This window comes from Elaeis guineensis, chromosome 1, assembly GCF_000442705.2.
Source record: "Elaeis guineensis isolate ETL-2024a chromosome 1, EG11, whole genome shotgun sequence".
Lineage (NCBI taxonomy): Eukaryota > Viridiplantae > Streptophyta > Magnoliopsida > Arecales > Arecaceae > Elaeis > Elaeis guineensis.
Window position 1 is genome coordinate 104,682,809 of NC_025993.2, and position 24,720 is coordinate 104,707,528.

General features: G+C 39.7%; 2 protein-coding genes and 1 pseudogene across 6 annotated transcripts; all 3 read left to right on the forward strand.

Annotated features, from left to right (window-relative positions):
- Positions 1-870: 870 nt before the first annotated feature.
- Positions 871-14,215, forward strand: LOC105038228 (proteinaceous RNase P 2). Of its 5 annotated transcripts, none has more exons than XM_029262521.2 (6): positions 871-1,951; positions 3,010-3,111; positions 3,239-3,414; positions 3,898-4,018; positions 13,462-13,526; positions 13,652-13,927. In XM_029262521.2, the coding sequence occupies exons 1-6, from the start codon at positions 1,031-1,033 to the stop codon at positions 13,740-13,742; spliced, it is 1,476 nt and encodes a 491-aa protein (XP_029118354.1). In that variant the 5' UTR covers positions 871-1,030; the 3' UTR covers positions 13,743-13,927. The 5 variants fall into 5 exon arrangements, 4 of the variants coding, with proteins under 4 accessions (XP_029118354.1, XP_010912258.1, XP_073114172.1 ...); XR_830679.4 differs by having other exon boundaries at positions 872-1,951; positions 13,462-13,599; positions 13,709-13,861; XM_010913956.4 differs by having other exon boundaries at positions 872-1,951; positions 13,462-13,530; positions 13,652-13,813.
- On the forward strand, positions 7,155-13,455 carry LOC140854750 (transcription factor MYBS3-like; annotated as a pseudogene).
- A 2,201-nt stretch (positions 14,216-16,416) lies between the features above and the next one.
- LOC105038230 (zinc finger A20 and AN1 domain-containing stress-associated protein 4) lies at positions 16,417-17,862 on the forward strand. The gene is made up of 2 exons (XM_010913957.4): positions 16,417-16,701; positions 17,080-17,862. Exon 2 carries the CDS (start codon positions 17,110-17,112, stop codon positions 17,593-17,595), a length of 486 nt encoding a protein of 161 aa, XP_010912259.1. The 5' UTR covers positions 16,417-16,701; positions 17,080-17,109; the 3' UTR covers positions 17,596-17,862.
- The last annotated feature ends 6,858 nt before the right edge of the window (positions 17,863-24,720 follow it).

A 24,720-nucleotide genomic window follows, 5' to 3' on the forward strand; every position in this document is an offset into this window, starting at 1 on the left:
TCTCCTCCTCTCCCTCTTTGAGTCCTTCTACCTTATTAGTTGAAGCTATAGAGTTTGGATCTCCTATACTCTCTCATCCATTCTATGTTATAATGGTTTGGACAATTTAGGCTAATTAGATTAGCTCGAGCGTACCTATATTTTATTGGGCTAGGCTTAGACAATGACTTTCAAACTTGCAATTGAGCAAATCTTGAATTTGAGTCAAAAAATCTTCATAAAAATTACATGCATGAAAGACATCTCACAACTCCTATATCTCTTATTTGCCATGTCTTTTGTAGACATATTGGATGCCCTCTCTTTATGGGTTTTTCAAAATTAACTTTGATGTATCTCTTAGGAGTGCTCAAGATGGTGTTAGTTTGTTATTAGAGATCACACTAATTGAGTACTTTTAACTGATTCAAGAAATTTTCTAATTACCTCAATGCTATTGACTAAATTAAGGACAAATTAGGAAGAGTTTACTGTTTTTACCATTATCCTGAATTATAAAAATATTCTTTTAAAAGACGATTTGGCCATTGTTAATACATGGATCATGAATCATCTATGCTCTAGTTTTTCTAGCCCACTTGTCAAAGATATTTAGCACCTTATCTCATCTCCAATTTTTTTCAGGGATGAATGTATTTATAGAAAAACTATTTTTATAGCTAATTGGCTAGCAAGTAGGAGTTCCAACAATGACTCTCGTACTGGTTTTATTCTCCACCCAGAGCACATTTTGCTATTGCAACTGTATGCTAGCCCTTGTTTACACACACACACACACACACACACACATATATATATATATATAAAATACCTGTATTTATTTTTCTTTGGGGGTTACAAATACTTGTTCTTTTCCCTTGACGCCGTATCCGGTCGGTCCCGATTAACAATTTTGGATGGCAGATATCGTCTCGCATAAAGCTGCTTTCCGGGAGCAATCCTTGGTCCCTAAAATGGTTAAGGTCAGGGTTGCGATTTCTTTTAAACCGGAGGGGATTTAGGGCTTTTCGGGGGTTTGGAGCTTTCGGCCATGGAGATCCCGGCGAGGGCCAAGAAGAAGAGTAGCACGCGAGAGGGCCAGTTCCGGTATGCCCTTGACATGTGCGCCAAGACCGGCGACCTCGCCGGTGCCCTCGCCCTCTACGAGTCCGCCGTCGCCGAGAACCTCCGCCTGTCCGCTTACCACTTTAACTCTCTGCTCCACATAATCTCCACGTCCATCGGGACCTTCGACGAGCCCTCCAAGAAATCCTCCATCGACACCAGCTTCGCCATCTTCGACCGGATGGCCGCTGACGGCGCCACCCCCACCGAGGCCACCATAACCTCCATGGCCCGGATCGCTGCCCAGAGGCCCGACGAGGGCGCCAACCTCGCATTCGATCTGGTCAAGACCATGGGGGAGCGGTACGGCGCCTCCCCCAGGCTGAGGACCTATAGTCCGGTGCTCTCCGCCTTTTGCCGGAGATTGGAGGCCGATAAGGCGTACGCCGTGGAATGTCACATGGTCTCGATGGGCGTCGTGCCGGAGGAGCCGGAAATTGCGGCTCTGTTGGAGGTGAGCGCCAAGGTGGGGAGGGAGGATAAGGTTTATGGGTATTTGCACAAGTTGAGAGGCAGTGTCGGATGTGTGGCTGACTCCACGGCAGAGATTTTGGAGGGGTGGTTCAGAAGCGAGCGGGCAATGGAGGTCGAGAGATCGAATTGGGATGCTGGCACGGTAAAAGATGCGATTTTGATGAATGGGGGTGGCTGGCATGGGCTCGGATGGTTGGGGGAGGGGGTATGGGACATTCGCCACGCCACTGTAAACTCTGAGGGGGATTGCTCTGGTTGTGGGCAGAGGTTGGCTTGTGTCGACATTGATCGAATGGAGACAGAGAAGTTTGCGGTATCTGTGGCTACTTTGGCTCTAGGAAGGGAAAGCAAGTCCAATTTCAGGACTTTTCAGGTAAAAAACAGTTTCTTGCTGCCAGAAATGTTAGTGACACCATATGTTTTATTATATCTTCCTTCAGTTCTATACCTCTATTCCTCATTTACACAACCATATGATTTGGACATGAGTAGAGTTGACAGTTTGGGAACTAGATTTTTGGTTACAACTGAATTCAGGAATAAATTATCCGAAAAGATGAATGAATGAATTCCTGTGAGGGCAAAACCTATTATTCTATGAAATTGTAGTAACTTATAATTCATTTTTTTTCTTTCCCTTATATTATAAAATCTGTATCCTGGTCCATTTCTGAGAAACAAGCTGATGCTTGATCAGTCAAATTTTTGAAAAATATTAGAAGTTACGAGTATAGCAGCCATGCATTTCAGCACACTGTATTTGCATTTTTCTTGTAAACAACAACAGTTAAACTGGCTTTATGGATTATGTGTCTTGCATTTAGTGGATCATGCATGCTACAACACCAATGTTTCCTATATTCGATGTGAAATCCTTTTTCCATTAAAAGTGTCTAAAAATCACTGCTTGAAACTTCAATTCAAATCTTCCATGGCCTGTCCTCACCTTAATGAACAAGAATTCCAAGATCCTTTCCTCACCAATAAAGTGTCTTGAATTGCATCTGACTACTTATGTACTTCTATATGTTCCTTCTTTGTTTGACTATTTGATATTTATAAACTCTGATGTTTCCAACTTGGTATCTACCCCTTTGATGTCTTATGAATGGAAAATATAATTACATAAACACTCAGAGATCTTGTTGATTATTGCCAAGTTTTTTTTGTTCATGCCTGGCATAAGTTCCACTCTCCATATGTAGTTCTTAACTGGTCTGTGGCTCTTTGCTAAGTCATCCTTATCTTGAGCATTGTTAGCATGTCCGCTTTTGATCTCTTGCGTAGTGTGTGTATTATAATTCTCAATAGCATTTCCTTTTGTATGAAAATGCATAGCTGTTTTTCATAGTAAGTCGTAAAGAAACAAGAAAGAGCTCCTTCAATATTGGTATCTGAGATTTATCGTTATTCTCATATCTCTTTGCTTAGGAATGGTTGGAAAAGCACAGTGAGTATGAAGCTATAATTGATGGGGCAAATGTTGGGCTTTATCAGCAGAATTTTGCAGATGGTGGATTCAGTTTGTCTCAGGTTCTTACATTACATTTTGCTGATTATTTGAACTACTTATGGTGCTTATTGTCCATCGCTTTATATGCTGGTGTTCATGATTACATATTGAAGCTTTTTGCGTGATGTATGTACCTAAATAGAGCAGCTAGATGCTGTTGTACAAGAACTATTTGAAAGAAGCCAGGGCAGATGGCCGCTCATTGTACTGCATAAAAAGCGTGCTCTAGCACTCATGGAAAATCCTTCAAATCGGCAGATACTTGAGAAGTGGAGAGCGGAAGGGGCGCTGTACACAACACCAACTGGATCAAATGATGATTGGTGAGGATCTTTACATAAGCATCTAAGTGACCTTAATAGAATCGAAACAATTAAAATAGTTTCCTTCAACTGCCATGTTCTTGAAGATTTTAAATTTCAAGGAAAAAAATAAAGTTTTCATACATAATTCAACCAAAATACTTCTTATAAGATGACAAAATGAAATATATTGTGGAACTAGAATGTTTTTTGAATGGTTCAGAATAGAAGCATTATCTGCTTAATGCATAATTGGAGATGATTGGGTTAGTCACCAGCTTGTCTCCTGATGCATACTTGCACCAGGATCAGTACTATTTTTCTACCTCCCTTTGTTGTTTCATTGAACTTTTGCCTTTTATCATGAACATTTTGTGTGGCAGTGCCTTTTCAACGTATCCAATAGGTTTCATGCATTATGCTAGCTTTTCTTTAGTTAATTTGTCCCCTGCCACCTTCTGACAACTTCTTTCGAATGTGACGTAATGAACTGTTATTCTTTAGGTATTGGCTCTATGCAGCAGTGAAGCTCAAATGTTTGCTTGTGACAAATGATGAGATGAGAGATCATATATTTGAGCTCCTAGGACGCTCCTTTTTCCCCAAATGGAAAGAGCGTCATCAAGTATGTGCTTCAAAACACTTAAAAAATTCTCTCTCTCTCTCTCTCTCTCTCTCTCTCTCACACACACACACACACACACACACACACACATTTACTCACATATTATCATCATCACGGTGTTATCATGGCTTAACAAGAAGAAAATCTATGTTTTTGTTTTTTTATATGGCTTTCCCCATGGCCAAATATTAGGTCATGGAATCTGCTGAACTGCAGTGTTGACTGAGAGGAATGGTACTTTATTTCATGGTTTTGAAATTATAGATGAGTTGTACACGAAATGGTTTGGCTTGAAGCCAAAGGGTAGGGATTTAGGATCAGTATGGTAGGACAAAAATTTGTAATTAGGACATACAGTTGATAACCACACAAACAATCATCAAAATTCCTGAATTATTCATTTTTATGGTGGAATTTGTAATTCAGGAGAGATGCATGAATAAGTTGAGAATTTTATAAAAAAAATTGAAGAGCTAAGAAAAACAATCAAGGCTTTGCTTACAACTATGAAGTAGCTGTTTAATTTCACAGTGAGACGTTGCAAGATTAGCGACTATGGATGTTTATTCCTAAAAGAGATGATTAAAGTTGTTTTTTTAATAGTTATTGAAGATTGTTTATGTATCCATTTTGCATCAATGGTTGATGGTTAACATGTCAAACATGAAGCCAGTTAACTTGTTACAGTTGCAAAAAAAAGGTGAGATTTTAACATTCCATATTGTTAGCATGACTTTAGGGAGATCATATGATTTTAGAGATCATATAACAATCTATATCAGCCCATAACATTTTTTTTTGTTAGTGTGATTCTGTATCAACCTATATTACTTTTATTGTATAGAGTCTGTAACTCTGTATACTAGTATATATAATCCTTGAGATGTACCAAATGTGATGGAATAGAAATACAAATTGCTTTCTCTCTCTCTCTCTCTATCTCTTGTCAATTATGTCACCATCTTGCTTATCACGAAAAGGAGAAGAGAGGGTTGAGGGAGAGATGATGCGTCAAGAGTCATGCAACGTCAAGGGGCTGAAGCTCTTTGGGGTGAGGATTCTGGGTGGTGGTGGTGGTGGAAATGAGGCAGCAGAGGATGTAGAGGAGGTGATTAGGAAGAGCAAGAGCACAGAGAACCTGTCGCTGCGGCTTCACTTTAGTTATCGAGAGCGGTGCTGACGACAATGGTACTTCTTTGATGGCAGCCTTGTCCAATCCTCTTTGAGAAGGCATGAGCGGGAGGAGAGAGGTGTCTTTGATAGAAGAACATTGAATATTTCTAGCTGGTCTTAAAATGCTTGGTAAGGGTGATTGGAAGGGGATATTAAAGAATTTTGTGATCACTAGAACTCCAACTTAGGTAGCTAGTCAACTTTAGAAATATTTTCTTAGACAAAGTGATCCTACTAAAAAGAAGTATAGGTCCAACCTTTTTTTGAACCTGGTGATATGTGATCCAATTCCTATGCCCGAAACTTTTACCCCATGATTATCATCGAAAAGCCCCCATGAAGTTACCGAAGAGGTTGATCATCATCTCTGGGATTGTTGCCTAACTTTATGGGGGCTTTTCGATGATAATGATGAGTAGAAGTTTCGGGTGCAGGAGTTGGATTATTTATAATCAAGTCAAAAGCCGAACATGCATTTCTTTTTATCGGGATCACTCTACCAAAAAATTTTTTTTGAGCATGTTTGGCTATTTGAGTTGGAGTTGAAGCGGTCATAAAATTCCTTGATATCTCCTTCCAGTCCGCCTTACCTAGCATTTTAAAACCAGCCAAAAATGTTCGATGTTCTTCTAAGGTATGCTTCTCTATCTCTCTCGCCTAAGCCTTCTAAAGGAGGATCGGACGAGACCGCCATTGGAGAGATACCTATTATTGTCGGCACCGCCCTTAATGGTTTAAGTGGAGCCGCAGGCGATCAAGTTTCCCATGATCTTGTTTTTCCTTATCACCTCCTTCGTTGCCTCCTCGCCACCACCATCGTCATCGCTCAAAATCCTTATTCTAAAGAGCTTCGACCCCCTCTCGTTGCATGACTCTTGATGCATCATCTCAAGATTTTAGGAATCACATGATTTTAAGGTGATCGTATGATCTTAGGGATTGCATGATAGCCCATACCAGCCTATAATATGTTCTTTTGTCAGCGTGATTCTACATCAACATATGTTATTTTCCTCGTATAGTGTATACTAGTATATATAACCCTTGAGATGTCTTAAATGTGATGGAAGAGAAATACAAATTGCTTTCTCTCTCTCTCTTTATGTATTGTCAATCATGTCATGGTCTCTCCCATCACGAAGAGAAAAGAGGATGAGGGAGAGAGGATGTGCCAAGAGTCGTGCAGTGAGAAGGGGCTAAAGCCTTCGGGGATGAGGATTCTGGGGGATGGTGGTGGCAGGAAGAAGGCAATGGAGGAGGTGGAGAAGGTGATTAGGAAAAGTAAGAGCACGGGTTATCTAGTTAGTTGTGGCATCGCTCCGTTTGTCGAGAGCGGTGCTGACAATAATGGGTACCTCTCTGATGGCGGTTTTGTCCGATGCACCTTGAGAAGGCTCGAGCGAAAGAGGAAGACGGGTGTGCCTTAGACAGAGAAAGAACATCGAACATTTCTAGTTGGCTTTAAAATGCTTGGTAAGGACTAAAAAGGGATATCAAGAGATTTTGTGATCAATAAAACTCCAATATAGGTAGCAAGTCATACTCAAAAATATTTTCTGAGGTACAGTGATCCCAATAAAAGGAAGCGTTGGTCCCGCCTTTTCGACATAGTGATGAGTGATCCAGCCATTCCACCCAAAACTTCTATCTCGCCATTGTCATCGAAAAGACCCTGTCAAGTTATAGAAGAGATTAATCTTATCTTCAGGATTGTTATGTAACTTCATGGGAGCTTTTCGATGATAACTACGATGTAGAAGTTTCAGGTGCAGGAGCTGGATCACTTATCACCAAGTCAAAAAGGTTGGACCTCCGATTTTTTTTTATTGGGATCACTTTGTCTCAGGAAATATTTTTGAGCATGATAGGTTATCGGAGTTGGAGTTCTAGTGGTCTAAAAAATTCTTAATATCCCCTTCTGGTCCCTCTTATCAAGTATTTTAAAACCAACTAGAAATGTTTGATGGTCTTCTTCAGTCCAAGGCATGCCTTTCTTCCTCTTCTGACGAAGCTTTCTCAAGGAGCATTGGACAAGGTTGCTATCTTAGATGTATCCATTATTGTTGGCACCACTCTTGGTGGCCAGAGGTGGGCCGTAGATGATCAGATTTCTTGTGCTTTCGCTTTTCCTGATCACCTCCTCCACCGCCTCTTTTCTGCTACCTCCATCTAGAATCCTCACCCCTTAGAGCTTTGGCCTGTTCTCGTTACATACTTTTAATGCGTCCTCCCATGATTTTAGAGACCATATGATTTTAGGTGATCACATGATTTTATAGATGATATGACAAGTTATATTAGCCCATAATATTTTTCTTTATCAGCATGATTCTATATCACTCCATATTATTTTCTTTGTATAGAGTCTGTATACTGATATACATAACCCTTGAAATGTACCAAATGTGATGGAAGAGATACTCTCTTTATGTCTTGTCAATCATGTCATGGTCTCTCCCATCGCGAAGAGGAGAGGGGTGAGGGAGAGGATGCCTCAAGAGTTGCCCAACGGAAGGGCTGAAGCTCTTTAAGGGTGAGGATTCTAGACGATGGCGGTGACGGAAAGAAGGCAGCAGAAGAGGTGATTAGGTAAAGCAAGAGCATGGGTAATTTGGTCGCTTGTGGCACCATTTCAGCTGCCGAGAGCGCTGCAGATAATAATGGGTAGCTATCCCTTCAATGGCGACCTCATCTAGTGCTTTTTAAGAAGGCTTGGATGGAAAAGGAAGAGAGGCGTGCCTTGGACAGAAGAAGAACATTGAACATTTATAGCTGATTTTAAAATGTTAGGTAAGGCGGACTAGAAGGAGATATCAAGAAATTTTGTGACCATTAAAACTCTAATTCATGTAGCAAGTCATTCTTGGAAATATTTCTTAAGATAGAGTGATTCTAACAGAAAGAAGTGTAGGTCCATCATTTTTGACATGGTGATAAGTGATCTAGCTATTGCACCTGCAACTTCTATCCCACTGTTATCATCAAACAAGCCCTGTGAAGTTAGAGAAAAGATTAATCATCATCTCCAGGACTACTATGTAACTGCATGGGGGCTTTTCAATGATAATGATGGTGTAGAAGTTTTGGATGCAGGAGTTTGATCACTTATCACCAACTCAAAAAGGCTGGATCTTCAATTTCTTTTAGGATTACTTTGCATAAGAAAATATTTTTGTGCATGATTGGTCATTTGAGTTAGAGTTCTAAGGGTCACAAAGATCCTTGATATCCCCTTTCAGTCCCTCTTACCAAGCATTTTAAGACTAGTTCGAAATGTTCGATGCTCTCTCTTCAGTCCAAGGCACATCTCTCTTCCTCTTTGACCATGCCTTTTCAAGGAGCATTGGATGAGGCCTCCATCATGGAGGTACCCATTATTGTCGGCACTACTCTCGATGGCTGGAGGGCTGCTGTAGATGATCAGATTTTTTGTGCTCTTGCTTTTCCTAATCACCTCCGACACCTCTTCTGCCACCTCTTTCCCGCCACTCCAATCGCCCAAAATCCTCACCCCTACGAGCTTCAACCCCTCCTCGTTGTGTGACTATTGATGCATCCTCTAATGATTTTAGGGATCACATGACAACCTATAATATTTTTCTTTATTATCATGATTCTGTATCAGTCTTTATTATTTTCTTTGTGTAGAGTCTGTATATTTGTATATATAATCCTTGAGATGTATAGAATGTGAATTGGAAGAGAAATACAAATTGCTCTCTCCCTCTCTCTATCTTGTCAATCATGTCCTTGTCTCTCCCATTGCGAAGAGAAGAGAGTGAGGGAGAGGATGCATCAAGAGTCTAGGATTTCAGGTGATGACGATGACAGGAAGAAGGTAGTGGAGTAGGCGAAGGAGGTGATTAGGAAGCTAGAGCATGGGCAATTTGGTCGCCTATGGCATCATTCCAGACATTGAGAGCAATGTGGACAATAATGGATATCTTTCCAATGGTGTTCTTATCCAGTGCTCTTTGAGAAGGCTTGGGCAGAAGAGGAAGAAGAGGCGCACCTTGGACAGAAGTAGAACATTGAACTTTTATAGTTGATCTTAAAATGCCTAGTGAGGGGACTCGAAGAGAATATCAAGGAATTTTGTGATCATTAAAACTCTAATTTAGGTAGCAAGTCATGTTCGGAAATATTTCCTTAGGCAGAGTGATCCTAATCTATAACTTCAAGGGGTTTTTTCAATGATAATAGTGGGATAGAAGTTTTGGGTTCAGGAGTTGGATCACTTATCAGCAAGTCAAAAAGGCTGGATCTTCGATTCTTTTTAGGATTACTTTGTCTAAAGAAATATTTTTTAGCATGACTGGTTATCTGAGTTAGAGTTCTAGTGGTCACAAAAATCATTGATATCCTCTTCCAGTCCCCTCTTCTCAAGTATTTTAAGACCAGCAAGAAATGTTTGATGTTCTTTTTCAGTCCAATACACGCCTCTCTATTTCTTTCGATTAGGCCTTCTCAAAGAGCACTAGACGAGGATATTATTAGGGAGGTTTCCGTTATTGTCGGCATCGCTCTCCATGGTCGGAGAGCAGCCGCAGACGATCGGATTTCTTGTGCTCTTGCTTTTCCTAATCATCTCCATCGCCTCCACCACCACCTTCCAGTTACCCCCATTGCCTAGAATCATTGCCCCTTAGAGCTTTAACCCCTTCTTCTTGCTGCATGATTCTTGATGTGTCCTCTCATGATTTTAGGGATTAAATGATTTTAGGTGATTGCTTGGTTTTAAGGATCACATGACAACCTATATCAGTTTATAATATTTTTCTTTGTTAGGGTTATTCTATCAATCTTTATTAGTTTCTTTATATGGAGTCTGTGTACTAATATACGTAACCCTTGAGATGTATTGAATGTGATGGAATAGAAATACCAATTGCTTTCTATCCCTCTCCTTATGTTTTGTCAATCATGTCACTGTCTCTCCCATTGCAAAGAGGAGAAGAGAGGGGTGAGGGAGAGAGGATGCATCAAGAGTTGTGCAGTGAGAAGGGGCAGAAGCTTTTCGGGGGTGAGGATTTCAGGCGATGGTATTGACCGGAAGAAGGCGGAGGAGATGATTAGGAAAAGCTAGAGCATGGGTAATCTGGTCGTCTGTGGTGCCTTTTCGATCGTCGAGAGTGGTGCCGACGATAATGAGTACCTCTCTGGAGGTGAGGATTTCAGGCAATGGTGTTGACAGGAAGAAGGCAATGGAGGCGGAGGAGATAAAGGAGGTGATTAGGAAAAGCTAGAGCATAGGTAATCTAGTCACCTGTGGCACCTTTGTGGTCGCAGAGAGTGGTGCCAACAATAATGAGTACATCTCCGATGGTGGTCTCATCCAGTGCTTCTTGAGAGGGCTTAGCAGAAGAGGAAGAGAGGCATGCCTTGGATAAATGAAAAGAACATCGAACATTTATGGCTGATCTTAAAATGCTTGGTAAGGGGGCCTCGAAGGAGATATCAAGAAATTTTGTGACCATTAAAACTTAAATTTAAGTAGCAAGTCATACTTAAAAATATTTTCTTAAGTAGGGTGATCCTAATAAAAAGAAATGTAGATATAGCCTTTTTGACATGGTGATAAGTGATCCAGCTACTGCATCTAAAACTTCTATCCTATTGTGAAGTCACATAAGAGCTTAATCATCATCTTCAGGATTGTTACGTAAAATTCATGGAAGCTTTTCGATGATAACGGTGGGGTAGAAGTTTCGGGTGCAAGAGCTGGATGACTTATCACTAAGTTAAGAAGGCTGGATCTTCGATTATTTTTAGGATCATCTTGTCTAAGGAAATATATTTTTAGTATGACTTGTCACCTGAGTTAGAATTGTAGTGGTCACAAAAATCCTTGATATCCCCTTTCAGTCCCTTTTACCAAGCATTTTAAGATGAGCTAGCAATATTCGATGTTTTCAGTCCAAGGCACACCTCTTTTCCTCTTCCGACCAAGTCTTCTCAAGGAGCATTGGATGAGGTTGCCATCGTGTAGGTTCTTATTATTATCGGCACCACTCTTGGTGGCTGGAGGGCAGCTACAAACGATTAGATTTCTTGTTTTCTTGTTTTAAGGATCACATGCAACTCATATTAGTCCATAATATTTTTCTTTGTTAGCGTTATTCTTTCGGTCTTTATTATTTTCTTTGTATCGAGTCTGTATATTAGTATATATAACCCTTAAGATATACCGAATGTGATGGAATAGAAATACAAATTGCTTTCTGTCCCTCTCCTTATGTCTTGTCAATCATGTCACCGTCTCTCCCATCATGAAGAGGAGGAGAGGTGATGGAGAGAGGATGAATCAAGAGTCGCATAGCGAGATGGGGCAGAAGCTCTCCGGGGGTGAGATGGGCAATGGCATTGACAGGAAGAAGGCAGTGAGGAAGCGGAGGAGGTGATTAAAAAAAGCAAGAGTGGTAATTCGGTCGCTTGTGGCATCTTTTTGGTTGTTAAGAGTGGTGCCAACAATAATGGGTGCTGCTCTAATGGCAGCCTCATCCAATGCTCCTTGAGAAGGCTTGGTAGAAAAGGAAGAGAGGTGTGTCTTAGATAGAAGAAGAACATCGAATATTTATGGCTGATCTTAAAATGCTTGGAAGGGGATTTGAAGAGGATATTAAGGGATTTTGTGACCATTAAAACTCTAATTCATGTAGTAAGTCATGCTCAGAAATATTTTCTTAGGTAGAGTGATCCCAATATAAAGAAGTGTAGGTCTAGTATTTTTGACATGGTGATAAGTGATCTAGCTACTGCACTCGTGAAGTTACAAAAAAGATTAATTATCATCTCTAAAAGTACCCAATGTGATGAAATAGAAATACGAATTACTTTCTCTCCCTCTTTATCTCTTTTCAATCATGTCACTGTTTCTCTCATCACAAATAGAGGAGGGATGAGGGAGAGAGGATACATCAAGAGAGCACATCGAGAAGGGGTTGAAGGTCTTTGGGGTGATAATTTTAGGCGATGGCTTTGGTAGGAAGGAGGCGGTGGAGAGGTAGAGGAGGTGATTAGGAAGAGCAAGAGCATAGGGAACCTGGCTGCTTGCGGCTCTAATCCGACTGTCGAGAACGGTGTCGACGATAATGGGTACCTCTTTGATGGTGGCCTCATCCAGTTGTCCCTTAATAGGTGGGACGAGAGAGGGAGAGAGACATGCCTTGGATAAAAAAAGAATATCGTACATTACTAGCTAGTCTTAAAATACTTGGTAAGGAGGATTGGAAGAGGATATCTCAGAATTTTGTGACCACTAGGAGTCCAAATCAGGTAGCCAGTCATGTTCAAAAATATTTCTTAGACAGAGGGATCACAATAAAAAGAAGTGTATTCCTGCACCCGAAACTTCTACCCCATCATTATCATCGAAAAGCCCACGTGAAGTTAAATAACTGTCCTGGAGATGATGATTAATCTCTTTAGTAACTTTAATGGTAATGGTGGATCTGTACTTTATTTTATTGGGATATATTTGTCTGAGCAAATATTTTTGAGCATTACTGGCTATCTAGGTTGGAGTTTTAGTGGTCACAAAATTTCTTAATATCCCCTTTCGGTCTCTCTTACTAAGCATTTGTGGACCAGCTAGAAATGTTTGATGTTCTTCTTTTGTCCAAGGCACGCCTCTCTCCCTCTCCCACTCACACCTTCTCAAGGAGAACTGGATGAGACCGCCATCAGAGAGGTATCTATAGTCATCGGCTCTGCTCTTGAGTAGGTTTCTCATGCTTTTGCATTTCCAAATCACCTTCTCTATCGCCTCCATCTACCATTGTTCAGAATCCTGGCCCTGAAGAGCTTTTACCCCTTCTCACTGCATGACTCTTGATGCACCCTCTCATGATTTTAACGATCGCTTGATTTTAGAAATCATATGGCAAATTATATTGGTCCATAATATTTTCTTTGTTAGCGTGATTCTATATCAGCCGGTATTAATTTTCTTGTAGAGTTCGTATGATAGTCTATATAACTCTTGAAATATACTGAATGTGATGGAATAGACATACAAATTCCTTCCCCTCTTTCTCTGTCTCTTGTTTTTCTCCTATTTTGCGAATATTTTAACACATATAAGGTGAATTATCTTGTTCTTTCTGCGCTGTCAGTTATAGTTTATTTTGTCTCATTTGTGCACATGTTCCTTGGTGTTTCGCCTTCTTTAGGTCAATAAATTCAACCTTTTCGAAGTTAATATTTTAAAAGTTAAAACATGATTGAATGACAAAACATGCTTTTTATTCCTCTCCCCTTTCTTTTACCAGCCAGGTTCTTCAAGGAACTCATTGAGGCCAGTGTTTCTTTTGACATTTTTAACTGGATTTTTTGGGTAGGTACGTTATACCTTTAATAAAGGCGATTTGATGCTTATGATGCCACCTCCATATTCTTCAGTCATTCAGGTAGGCTTGTGTATTTTTGGTACTTGTTGATGACCTTTTTTCTCATTCTCAGGGTGAGCTGTTCATGTTCTGCCTCTGAAAATTTCTGGAATGCTCTTCTGTGCAACAGGAGTCGGATACAGGATCATGGCATGTGCCATTAGATGAGAAGTGCGATAATGAGAAACTGAGAAATTGGCTTTGTATAACTAGACCAGCTTCGCTTGCAAGCTCCAAAGGAGTTTGTCTCGCTGCGGGTCACTCTACCCAAACTTCAGTGGAGCCTCGTCAAATGACTAGTCCAGCAGAGGATGTAAATGGCGAGCAGAAATTGCCATCCTCGTTCCAGCCATGCAATGATAGAGCTGTATGTGTTACAGGTAAGAGGAAGGATAGACCTTGATCCTGTTGAAAGCCACTGGCTGATTAGCTGCTGTTGGAGAACTCAATCTTCTATTTCGGTTGAGCGCTGTTTGTTAAATACTTTGCCCTCTCTGATTTATGCTTGTTATAGATTTTTAACTTTATCATACGATCGAGGTGGCTGGCTATTTGTTGGAAGCGATCCAAGGATGATCTGTTGAGATGTAGCAAGAATACTCTTCCACTGAACGATAAAGATGGGACTTTAGTCTTATGATTGATGGTTGTCTTCTTTTTAACTTTCTTGGAGGGGAAAATAAAAATGCCTTCTTTTTGTACTAAAAACTGGTTTTTTCTGATTCGACCGTCCATCCGCTTGTAATTCAATAGCCTTAGAAAAATCAAAAAAAGCCACTTCCCAGATTGTCGTTCGGTGGGTCTCCGACGTGGTGTACGATTCTTGTCTGAGCCGTTGATTCGATGGGTCTTACAGTAGTATGGAGGCAATTTGCAACTGGGCGAGCAACTTGCTTGACTGGGCTCGAGTTGGACAGCCACAAACATTGCAAGTTGGGGCATGTGGCTTGTTTGCGTAATTTGTACAGTTCTTTGTGGCTGATGTGGCATTTGGTTTGTGGGTGCTCTGTGGATGGTCATCCATTCGTAATTTGCTCTTATGCCACGTGCAATTGTCTTTTTTTTTTTTTTCAATATATTAATGCATTGATGGTGCTCGGTGTAACAATGACCTCAGTTGCTCCACCAGACAGTGGACAAAACACATCATATGCCAAACTCGGGTATATATAAACGTGTATGAGTATGCTTTTTAATAAGTTATCATACAGCATGTAGTTGTGAAGTAAATAAAATTAAGTGTGAAAATGACTTTATTCATACACGCTCAAGCCATGGTATCTACGTTTTCGACCAGTTCGGAGATTAGATTAAGAGGGATGGTGTCTAGGCTCCACGTCATGTGGCTTTAGGTGCATGGCTAAAACCAACAACGCGTAGTTTGTCTTGTGACGGATGCTTTCTCTTCACGTACCAATTTAACGTTGGATGTTGCAATTTCTTTTTGCTTTTGGGTGATGTAATATGAAAACGTAAATGAAAGACAAGAAATGCAGCATACCTAACAAGCCATGATCATGTGGTCGGCATGTACTTTCTCAATAATTGCCTCCTTTTTATTTTATTTTTTAACTCTATTGGAGTGCAGATATGGTATAATTTGTTGTAATATACGTAGCCTTTTTTTACTTTATTATTGATATAATTTTAATTTTTCATATGCATTTTATTCACTGAATAGAGGAATTGTGTCGTGATCTTATAACAAAAGCAACATAAAGAGGAGGATCAAAAAAAGGGACATTTGAACTGCACCTACAGCGGCACCAGCAATGTCTTTGCGACAAGTTTGTCTGATACGACTCTTCATCGCGCGCCAGTTCTCCTTACGTGTCTCCCTGCTGTCCGTTCATTACCAAACGTGTCGCATATGACTCGAGACGTGGCAAGTTTTTCCAAGCAACTAAGAGTATCTTTATTGTCGTTATTTTTCGCTTCTCGAATCTACCGCAACGCCGAGGTCATACGTGTCGACCGCGGAAATAAGGAAGCTCGTCTCAACTCCCACCTCCTCGCTACTCCCAAATCGTCAGACTCGCGATCCAGCCACATGCGGGACCCGGCATTCCTCGAGAGGGTGTCAAACTGGGTGCCGAGTGTTTTATGCATCATCACGTATGTGTTACTCCACGTCCCCTACCGTCTGGCGACACGTACTCTATGAGATGAGAGCGCCGTGTCGGAACACATGTCGGCAACCTGGCACTTCAGCTTTCTTTTCTTTTTTAAAAATTTTAACCCCGTGACTCGTGACCCCAGCCTTACGAGCTCCCTCTGACACGTGAAAAGCACGCTCCACATACGGGGACGATCCCACGTCTGGGTGAACAAATGGGTTTTGAACGAAGTCTCGCCCAGCCGTCCCATGCTGACCATGGTCCACGTGCACAGAGAAGCGTGGCGCGCATATTAGCACAAGTCAGCGCACAGTCCTATCCATGACCTTGTTCTTTGGACAGGTCTGCGAAAGTGCCATCGGCCGCCCACCACCGCATTCCCGAACGAGAACGAAATCGATCGACGGCTATAAATCGATCGACGTTTCCATCTACTGAATCTATTTTCCGATCGAGTCTGCTTCCAGGGGAACCAACGGCGGTGGTGGCGTCTCTTATCGCCTGCCGAAAGCCAATGGTAGCACCGTAATAAAGAGAAAATACGGGCTCATTTTCGTGAATCGAGCTTTTAAATGAAAGGTTGAGGTACCTGGAATCTTCGGAAAACCAGAAGGCAAAAACCACCCAGCGGTTTTGGCCGCTCCTCCAGTTTGGGTGGCACTGACAGAAATAAAATCTATCGGCCCCTCTCTCTCTCTCTCTCCAATTTATTATATTATAATAATTACTCTCCGTATATTGCATCCTATCCCCCCTTTGTTTCTTTCCCCCTCTCCACCCTCCCTATATAACCTTCCAGCCTGGAGCCCCAGATTTGCAGAACAAACCCACCGGCTTCGAACGGCGCTGCTCTCCTTTTTATTTAATCCTCCCTCTCTTCCTCAAATCGTATTCTTCCTCCTCAAATTGTATTCCTCCTCCGCGTGGGTGGTAGAGCGAGCTACGTTTGAAACCAGGCGATTGATTTCCCCTTTGCCTCGTCTGGACCTCTTTTGGCTCTTAACAGGTAGATCCATATTTAATTTTTCTTTTTTTCCCCTCTCGATATTCTAATTTTGCATCCCGAGTTGGTAGATCTCCAGGGATTACATTTCATGAGGTCTTGTATTTAAAAAAGAGAGAAATTGGGATCTGATGTCAAGTTTCCGATTTTTTCCTCGTTCTTGGAGAAATTGTTGCGTCTTTCCATCTTTATAATGAGTCGACGGATGTAGTTTTGCCGAGCTATGGTAGTTGATGCGGTCATCTAGATCTCTTCGTTTCCCTGTTTTTAATTTTGTTTTTTTGTACGATTTTGGTGGGCAAATTCCGAGTCGGTTCTTCGCCTTTTTTATAGATCTATTATTTGCGTGTTGATTTGTCGCTCTTGTTGTTGGTGGTGTAGATCGGGTTTCCTCAGATCGATCTCATCAAGATGGCGGAAGAACAGAGATGCCAGGAGGGGCACCGCCTATGCGCGAACAACTGCGGCTTCTTCGGGAGCCCGGCGACGCTCAACCTTTGTTCCAAATGCTATCGCGACTACCGCATCAAGGAGGAGCAAGCCTCGTCGGCCAAGATCGCCGTGGAGAAATCCCTCGCCCCCTCTTCTAGCTCCCCCTCCTCCTCGTCCGCCGTCGCCGCCGTTGCTGTGATGGGTCCTGCCGGAGAGGTGAGGGGTCCGGTCGTCCCGACCTCGCCGGCGGCAGCGGTGGCGGCGGCGTCGCAACCAAGCCGGTGCACGGCGTGCCGGAAGAGGGTCGGGCTGACGGGGTTCCCGTGCCGGTGCGGCGCGACCTACTGCGGGACCCACAGGTACCCGGAGCAGCATGGCTGCGCCTTCGACTTCAAGGCGGCCGGCCGGGAGGCCATCGCCCGAGCCAACCCCGTCGTCAAGGCGCACAAGCTCGACAAGATCTAGATCGATCTGTATCGCCCTCTTCGTTCGTATTCGATCTCGTCCGTCCATCAGTCAGCCGGCGGTCTCGTTGTGACGTTGTTGTTTAAACGACGGGCGTGATCCTTCCTTGCTTGAAGGGACGCCGGGATATCCGCGTGGATGTTGGCTTGTGCTTTTTTTTATTTTTTTTTTATATTTTTCTTTTTCTTTGTTTAACAAAAAATGGGCAAAAAATGGGAAAAATGGGTATAAAGTCCAAATGGAAACGGTTGTATTACCGTTAGTATATTTTCGTTTTGGTTTTAAATATTTATTCGCTTCTTTGGTGGGCGAAGAAGGGTGGCTAGTTTCCGTTGTGCTATTTGATCTTTTATACGCAGACGATGCCTTTTGAATCATAAATGTGCCACCATTTAATTAATTAATTATTTTTAAAAAAAATCAAGAAAAATGGATCACAGTTGAAGAAATGGTAATGGTAACGTGTGTTGGGCCGCACACTTGTAATCCATCAGCTTTGACACCTGTCCTGACAGGTAGCAGGTAGGAAGGGGGAAGGGATTACATTAATAACACCCATCCTAATGTGTAAATTATAATATATTTTTTTAAAAATTATAATATTTTTTATATTTTTTATAAAAATTATGATATGAACGTCATAATTTTGGTAAAAAGATATTATAATTTTTTTAAAAAAATATTATAATATTATATTAAGATAAAAAAATAATAAATATATATGAAAATAATATTATGATATTTTTTAAAAATAATGGTATTTTTTATAAAAATTATGGTATTCTATTTCAATTTTATTTTTTATATAGGATGTATTATTATTTTTATAAAAAATATTATAATTAAAAAATATTATAATTTTAAAAAAATATATTTTTATTATATAAAATTTTTAAATTAAAAAATTAATCTGTTGGTATTAACTGTGTATTGGAAAGTGATGGTTATATAGATTAATTAGATAAAATAAAATATTTTATGTCAATTTTTTTAAGGCTGCAGATGATGTATAAAGAATTTTTTGAACGTTGTTCTTATGTCAAGTTTTACATTTTTGGGCATGTTGTCGGGCTGACCTATTTATTTATTTTTGGAAGACCCTCGTGTCTGTGCCACGTTTAGCATATGTTGTGTTAAAACATTCTAAATTCGTTGAAAATTTTTAAGGTTTTATAGCCATCTGCATTGAGTTCCTTCGAAGCGCCACCATCTCCAATAGCTTTCTCTGACATGGGCACGACGATAAGCTTCATATTATGAAGTTTGATGACCCTGATTTTTTGGCTTAAAGAAAAAGATGGCTTAGCCAATATAAATGATATTGTTACAACTGATTTGCTAATAACATTCTAAGTTCGTAACATTGGAGCAATGCAAGCATACAGTGACGATTGAAGATGAAATGTACATACCATTAAAAAAAAATTTTGAAAATGTACACATGCGGGATGTGAAAAACACAGCTATTGGTACCACAAATAACAAATAACTACCATACAAAAATGCACTCGCTGACGTCTCAAGTGCATCCTGTAAATTTAGAATAGCTCAAGTTTAGGTGTTGCTTAGTTGGAACCAACTTTTTTTTGAGAAATTATTAGTTGGACCTGACCCAAGTGGACCATAGATAATTTGGTTCTTAGGAAGAAGGGAACGGGATTAAATACGTGATAACACGTGCTGTTAAGAAAGGAAAAGATATTAAATAATTTATGTGCTAAAGAGAAAAAATGGAAGGAAAAGGATTAAATAATCTATGGTCTATTGTGGACCAGGCCCAACAAATAATTGATCTTTTCAAGTAAAAGTTTAATAATTTCTTATGCAACCAAGCATGCAATGAAAATTCCTTTTCAATTAAGAGAGCATGGGTGATGATGAGGTGGAGGAGGTTGGTGTGGACGAGGGGCAGAGAGGAGCTCATTCTGGAGCTCCTTGAGGCTGGTGATCCCCATGTCAAAAAAGGCCTTCATCGGGGGTAATATAATGGTGATTAGAGCGGAGGGAGGGGCTACAATGGATGTAATACCCTGACCTAAATGAATTGGATCTAGTCTATCTTATCGGCTCAATAGCATATTGCAAGGCCAAATCAAAATGAAGAAAACAAAGAGAGCTAGTTTGTGCTCGTTGGATGGACCCTAAAGGATCTCTACCCTATGACTTTGATCGATTCTACTAAGCGATTTTGAGTCATCCTGATAGCCATGTAGTTTATTGATCCCCACTCGGTCTTCATCTAACACCTCTAGATTTCATTGCTTTCGATTTTTATTGACCTACCTATACTCTAATCTGGACTTTGATAAGATAAAGTTGCTTTGATTGATCTGACCCACATTGCTAGCATTGCCGCTTGATCAAGTCTTATTCCATCCTCTTAGTTTCTCTCTCTTTTCTATCATTCTACTTGATCTATAAACCTAATGAAGGTCCCGAGCCTTGTTGCTTTGAATTCTAATTGATGCTAGTAGGAGGCATTGAACCACCATGCTAGTCGAGTAACATGTCCAAACTAATGAGCCATTGTCAAGCATTTTAACATCTAGTCCTAATTGATTTATGTTAAAGTTTATATTTTAAGAGACTCTGATTAGATAAAGTTACTTGATCAAATTGATCTCTGATCATTAGATGGTGTATCTGAAGTAAAAATGGATAGTTCAAAACATTTATTTTTTAAAATTTTACGGCGAAAAATAAAAGATTAAACACTTTAATCTTCTAAACATGCCTTGGATCAAATCTAAACTATCGTTAAGGATCTATGATAAAAAAATTTATATATAAAAATTTGATATAAAATAGAAAACTGCATCGATCACATCGATGCCCTGAATCTGATCTAACTTTTAAATCACATTGATTGAATTCAGAACTCATTACCTTTTTGCGGATCGATGATCTCTACTATTGGTAGGCATGGTACGAAGCTCTCATTGATGTCGAGCAGTCGCACAGGTCGTCTGACCTCTACAGATCGTCTATTCGAAGCTCTGATCGGATCTTCCTTCGCAGGAGTGCTAGCTCACGTCGAAGGCTCTGGATGGCTGATCCAAGCTCCTTTCTTCGAATCTCCCGAATTCCTCCAGATCAGAATACAAAGATTTACAAGGAGGTGGTGGTGTGAAAGATTGCATAAGACTCTTGTAATTTTCTTCTCACAAAATTTAGAGTGAAACCCTAAAACCCATCCTACACCTCACGCCCGAGAGAAAAATCACTTCCTCTATTTCTCACGCACGAAAGCCCAACCCACTCTCAACTTTTCATGCTCCAACTCTGAGGTTCTCATGCCAAAAATTACTTCTTTTCTCGCACAAAATTGATCCCTTCTTAAGAGTGGTGCCCAATGGAAGATAAGGATAAGGAAGAGGTAGTTTTGGTTCAATTTCAAACATTGGTTGATCCTTATCATCAATTCAAATCAAATTTGAATAAAATTTTGAACCAAACTTTATCCTTATCTTAGGAACTCAGAGAGAGGCCAACAGCATCAAAATGGCATAAAAAATTTCATCTGGGCATGAGAAAAAATTCTTGTAAAAAATTTTTCGCATGAAGAATAAGAGGATGCAAAGAAAGGAGACGCAAGAGATTTGAATTCAAATTAATTTTTCATCTAATTAGGTTCTTAATCCAACCAAATTAGGTTAAATCCAATTATACAACTAAATCTCATCTAATTAGGTAGCAAATAGTCTCGATTAAATTTTAATTAAATCAGACATTAATCGAGCTCAAGTTCTGATCAAATCAAGAATCGAACACCCTTAGCGATTAGGTCATCTCATAACCTAATCAGATCAAACCAAATTTAATCCAATTCAATTAGATTTGATCCAAATATCAATACTTAATAAAAAAATTAAGCTAATTAGCAATCTAATTACTAATCAATCTTCCTACAATTCACTAACAATTAGCAAATTGATTTATTGCAACTTTTGCATAGGGCTAATCATCAATCGTATTGACTATTTTATCCTAGAACGATTCTTAATCGTTGATCAGCCATATGATCAATCAAAATTTTTTTTTGAGTATGACCCCATAGGTTCGAATCTAAATCGGTAGTATAAGAATAATTTTTTTTTACTAATTAAAGTGATCATCTAGCAATGATATCCGACGTTCGGATAGGTCAAAAGATTGCAAAGCATCATTCAAAAATCTATTGGCATATGGTTATTGTATAATTCATCGCTTTGACCCAAATGCTCAAGGTGACCTCGAATTTAATTGTCAATCTTGATATGGTCATCCACATTGCATTTTAATTTTTCAAATTCATCACATAGATTATCCTAGTCGAGATTTTACTGAATTAAAACATACTGATACATTAATTTCACTTATTCGGAGGGGTCAATTCCATCTTGACTCACACCGATTTTGTAAGTACTTGACTATGCTCAAAAATCTTTTATCACTGAATTAAAAATTCAGATAGTCCAGCATCAAAGCATAGTGAGTTGCTTGTAAATCACCGTGATGATCTTAGGTCGGAGGGACATTCATACCCATATCCTTCATGAGCTACTCTTTACAGCAGAGTGCTCAGCAGTTGGTCACGTTCAATGAGATGTACTCCTACGTCTCACTTGCATACCATGCCAGTCTCTACACTCCTTGGTTAAAAGGACAACCAATGAATATGACACATAACGATCTATACTTGATATAGCTATCGTCCTAATAATAATATATCATTTGATCATGAACTTAAGATTTAAAGACTAAACGATATATCCTCCTATATCAAATCAAGTAGTCCTAAAGACTTCATCAAATAACAGGAGTTCAAGATAAGATGTACACAGTGATGAAAAAATTAAATAATATTTATTAATTTAATAATTAATATATAATTATAATAATAAGTTCAATCGTCAACAGGCTGACAATTAGTTTTGGGACACAATTTTCAACAACTTCCACTTGAACTAAAATCAATCGGTACAGTATCGTATATCCATCTTTGATTTATAGTCTTCGAACTCCTTGACATTGAAGGCTTTAGTAAATAGATCGATTTTTGTCGATCTTCTGAAGCTCGACATCATCTCGATTCATGATCTTTTGGATTAGGTGATAGCGGTGCAAAATATGATTGGTCCACTAATGTGACTTCGATTCCTTTGCTTGAGTAATGGTGCCAGTGCTGTCACAGTACAACAAGACAGGGCCATCAAGAGAGGGTGCCACTTCGAGTTCGTTGATGAATTTTCGTAACCACACAGCTTTCTTCACAGCAACGGATGCCGCAATATATTTTACCTCGCAAGTAGAATCGGCCATAGTGTGCTGCTTGAAACTCTTCCAATATATTGCTTCACCGTTCAGGATATAAATATATCCCGATACACTCTTGCTGTATCATGATCCGACTGAAAACTGAAGTCTGTAAATCTCACAAGTTTTAAGTCGAATTCTCCATAGATAAGCCACTGATCCTTAGTATTTCTTAAATACTTAAGGATGATTTTTACGACCTTTCAATGGTTTTCACCTAGATCGGACTGGTATTTGCTCACTACCCCTAGTGAGTATGCCATGTCCGATCGCGTACATGTCATAACGTATATAATAGATCTCACTGTCAAAGTATATGAAATTTTACTCATACGCTCTCTCTCTTAAAAAGTTATCGGACAATCACTCTTCGAGAGAGAAATTCTTTGGCCTATCGGAAGATAGCTTTTTTTAAAATTCTCTATACTGAATATTTTTAGTACAGTATCAATCTACATCGACTGAGATAATCTAAGCAATCTTTTAGATCTATCTCTATAGATCTTCATCCTAAGGATGAAGGATGCTTCTCCCAAGTCCTTTATGGAGAACTGTGATTACAACCAAACTTTTATTCTTTGTAATACAGAGATGTCATTTTCGATTAAGAGAATGTTATCTACATACAAAATAAGAAATACTATCATAGAATTATTAACACACTTATATATGCAGGGTTTCTCTCCATTCTTAATAAAATCATATGTTCTGATCACTTTATCAAAATGCATGTTCCAACTCTGAGATAACTGCTTAAGTCCATAAATGGACCTCTGAAGTTTATACACTTTAGACTCATCTGTGGATATGAAACTTTCAGATTATATCATATACACCTCTTCTTTCAGCTCTATATTTAGGAAGACTATTTTTATATCCATTTATCAGATTTCATAGTCCAGATATGCTGCTATCGCAAGCATAATCTAAATGGACTTGAGCATTGCCACAAGAGAAAACGTCTCGTCATAGTCAATACCATAATGCTGACGGTAACCCTTAACACCAGATGGATTTTATAGGTCTCCACCTTTCCGTCTGCATCGCTCTTCCTTTTGAAGATCTACTTATACCCTATGGGTTTTACTCCTTCAGATGGATCAACTAATGTCCATACATTATTGACCTTCATAGACTCCATTTTGAATTTCATGGCTTCTAACTATTTATCGGAGTCAGACCTCTGCATCGCATCTATATAGGTGATCGAATATTCATTGTTCTCATCGAGTTCAACTGAATCACTGTCTCGGATCAAAAAATCATAGTATCTATCCGGTTGATGCGGTACTTTATTGGATCTCCTAAAAGATGCTTTTACAATAAATTTTGAATTTGATCTAATCAAGTCCGACTCTATAAATTTACTAGATTGTATCGGTTCTTCTACCGATCAAACTTTATCAAGTTCCATCTTTGAGGCATTAGTTCCTTCTCCAAAAAACTCTTTTTCTAGAAAGACTGTTTTATTGCTGACGAACATCTTTTGTTCATCAGTAAGATAAAAGTAATATCCCTTGATCTCTTTTGGGTATCCTACAAATAGACACTTGTCAGACCTAGATCTAAGCTGGTCAATTTTTAAATGTTTAACATAAACCGAACATCTCCAAACCCTAAGATGAGAGAGTACTGACTTACGCCCTGTCCACATCTCATGTAGTATTTTATTTACAGACTTACTCAAAATTTTATTTAAAATATAATAAGCTGATTCGAGTGCATATCTCCAAAAAGAGATCGACAGACTTGCAAAGCCCATCATTGATCGAACCATGTCTAACAGGGTTCGATTCCTCCTTTCCGATATACCATTATGTTTTGATGTTT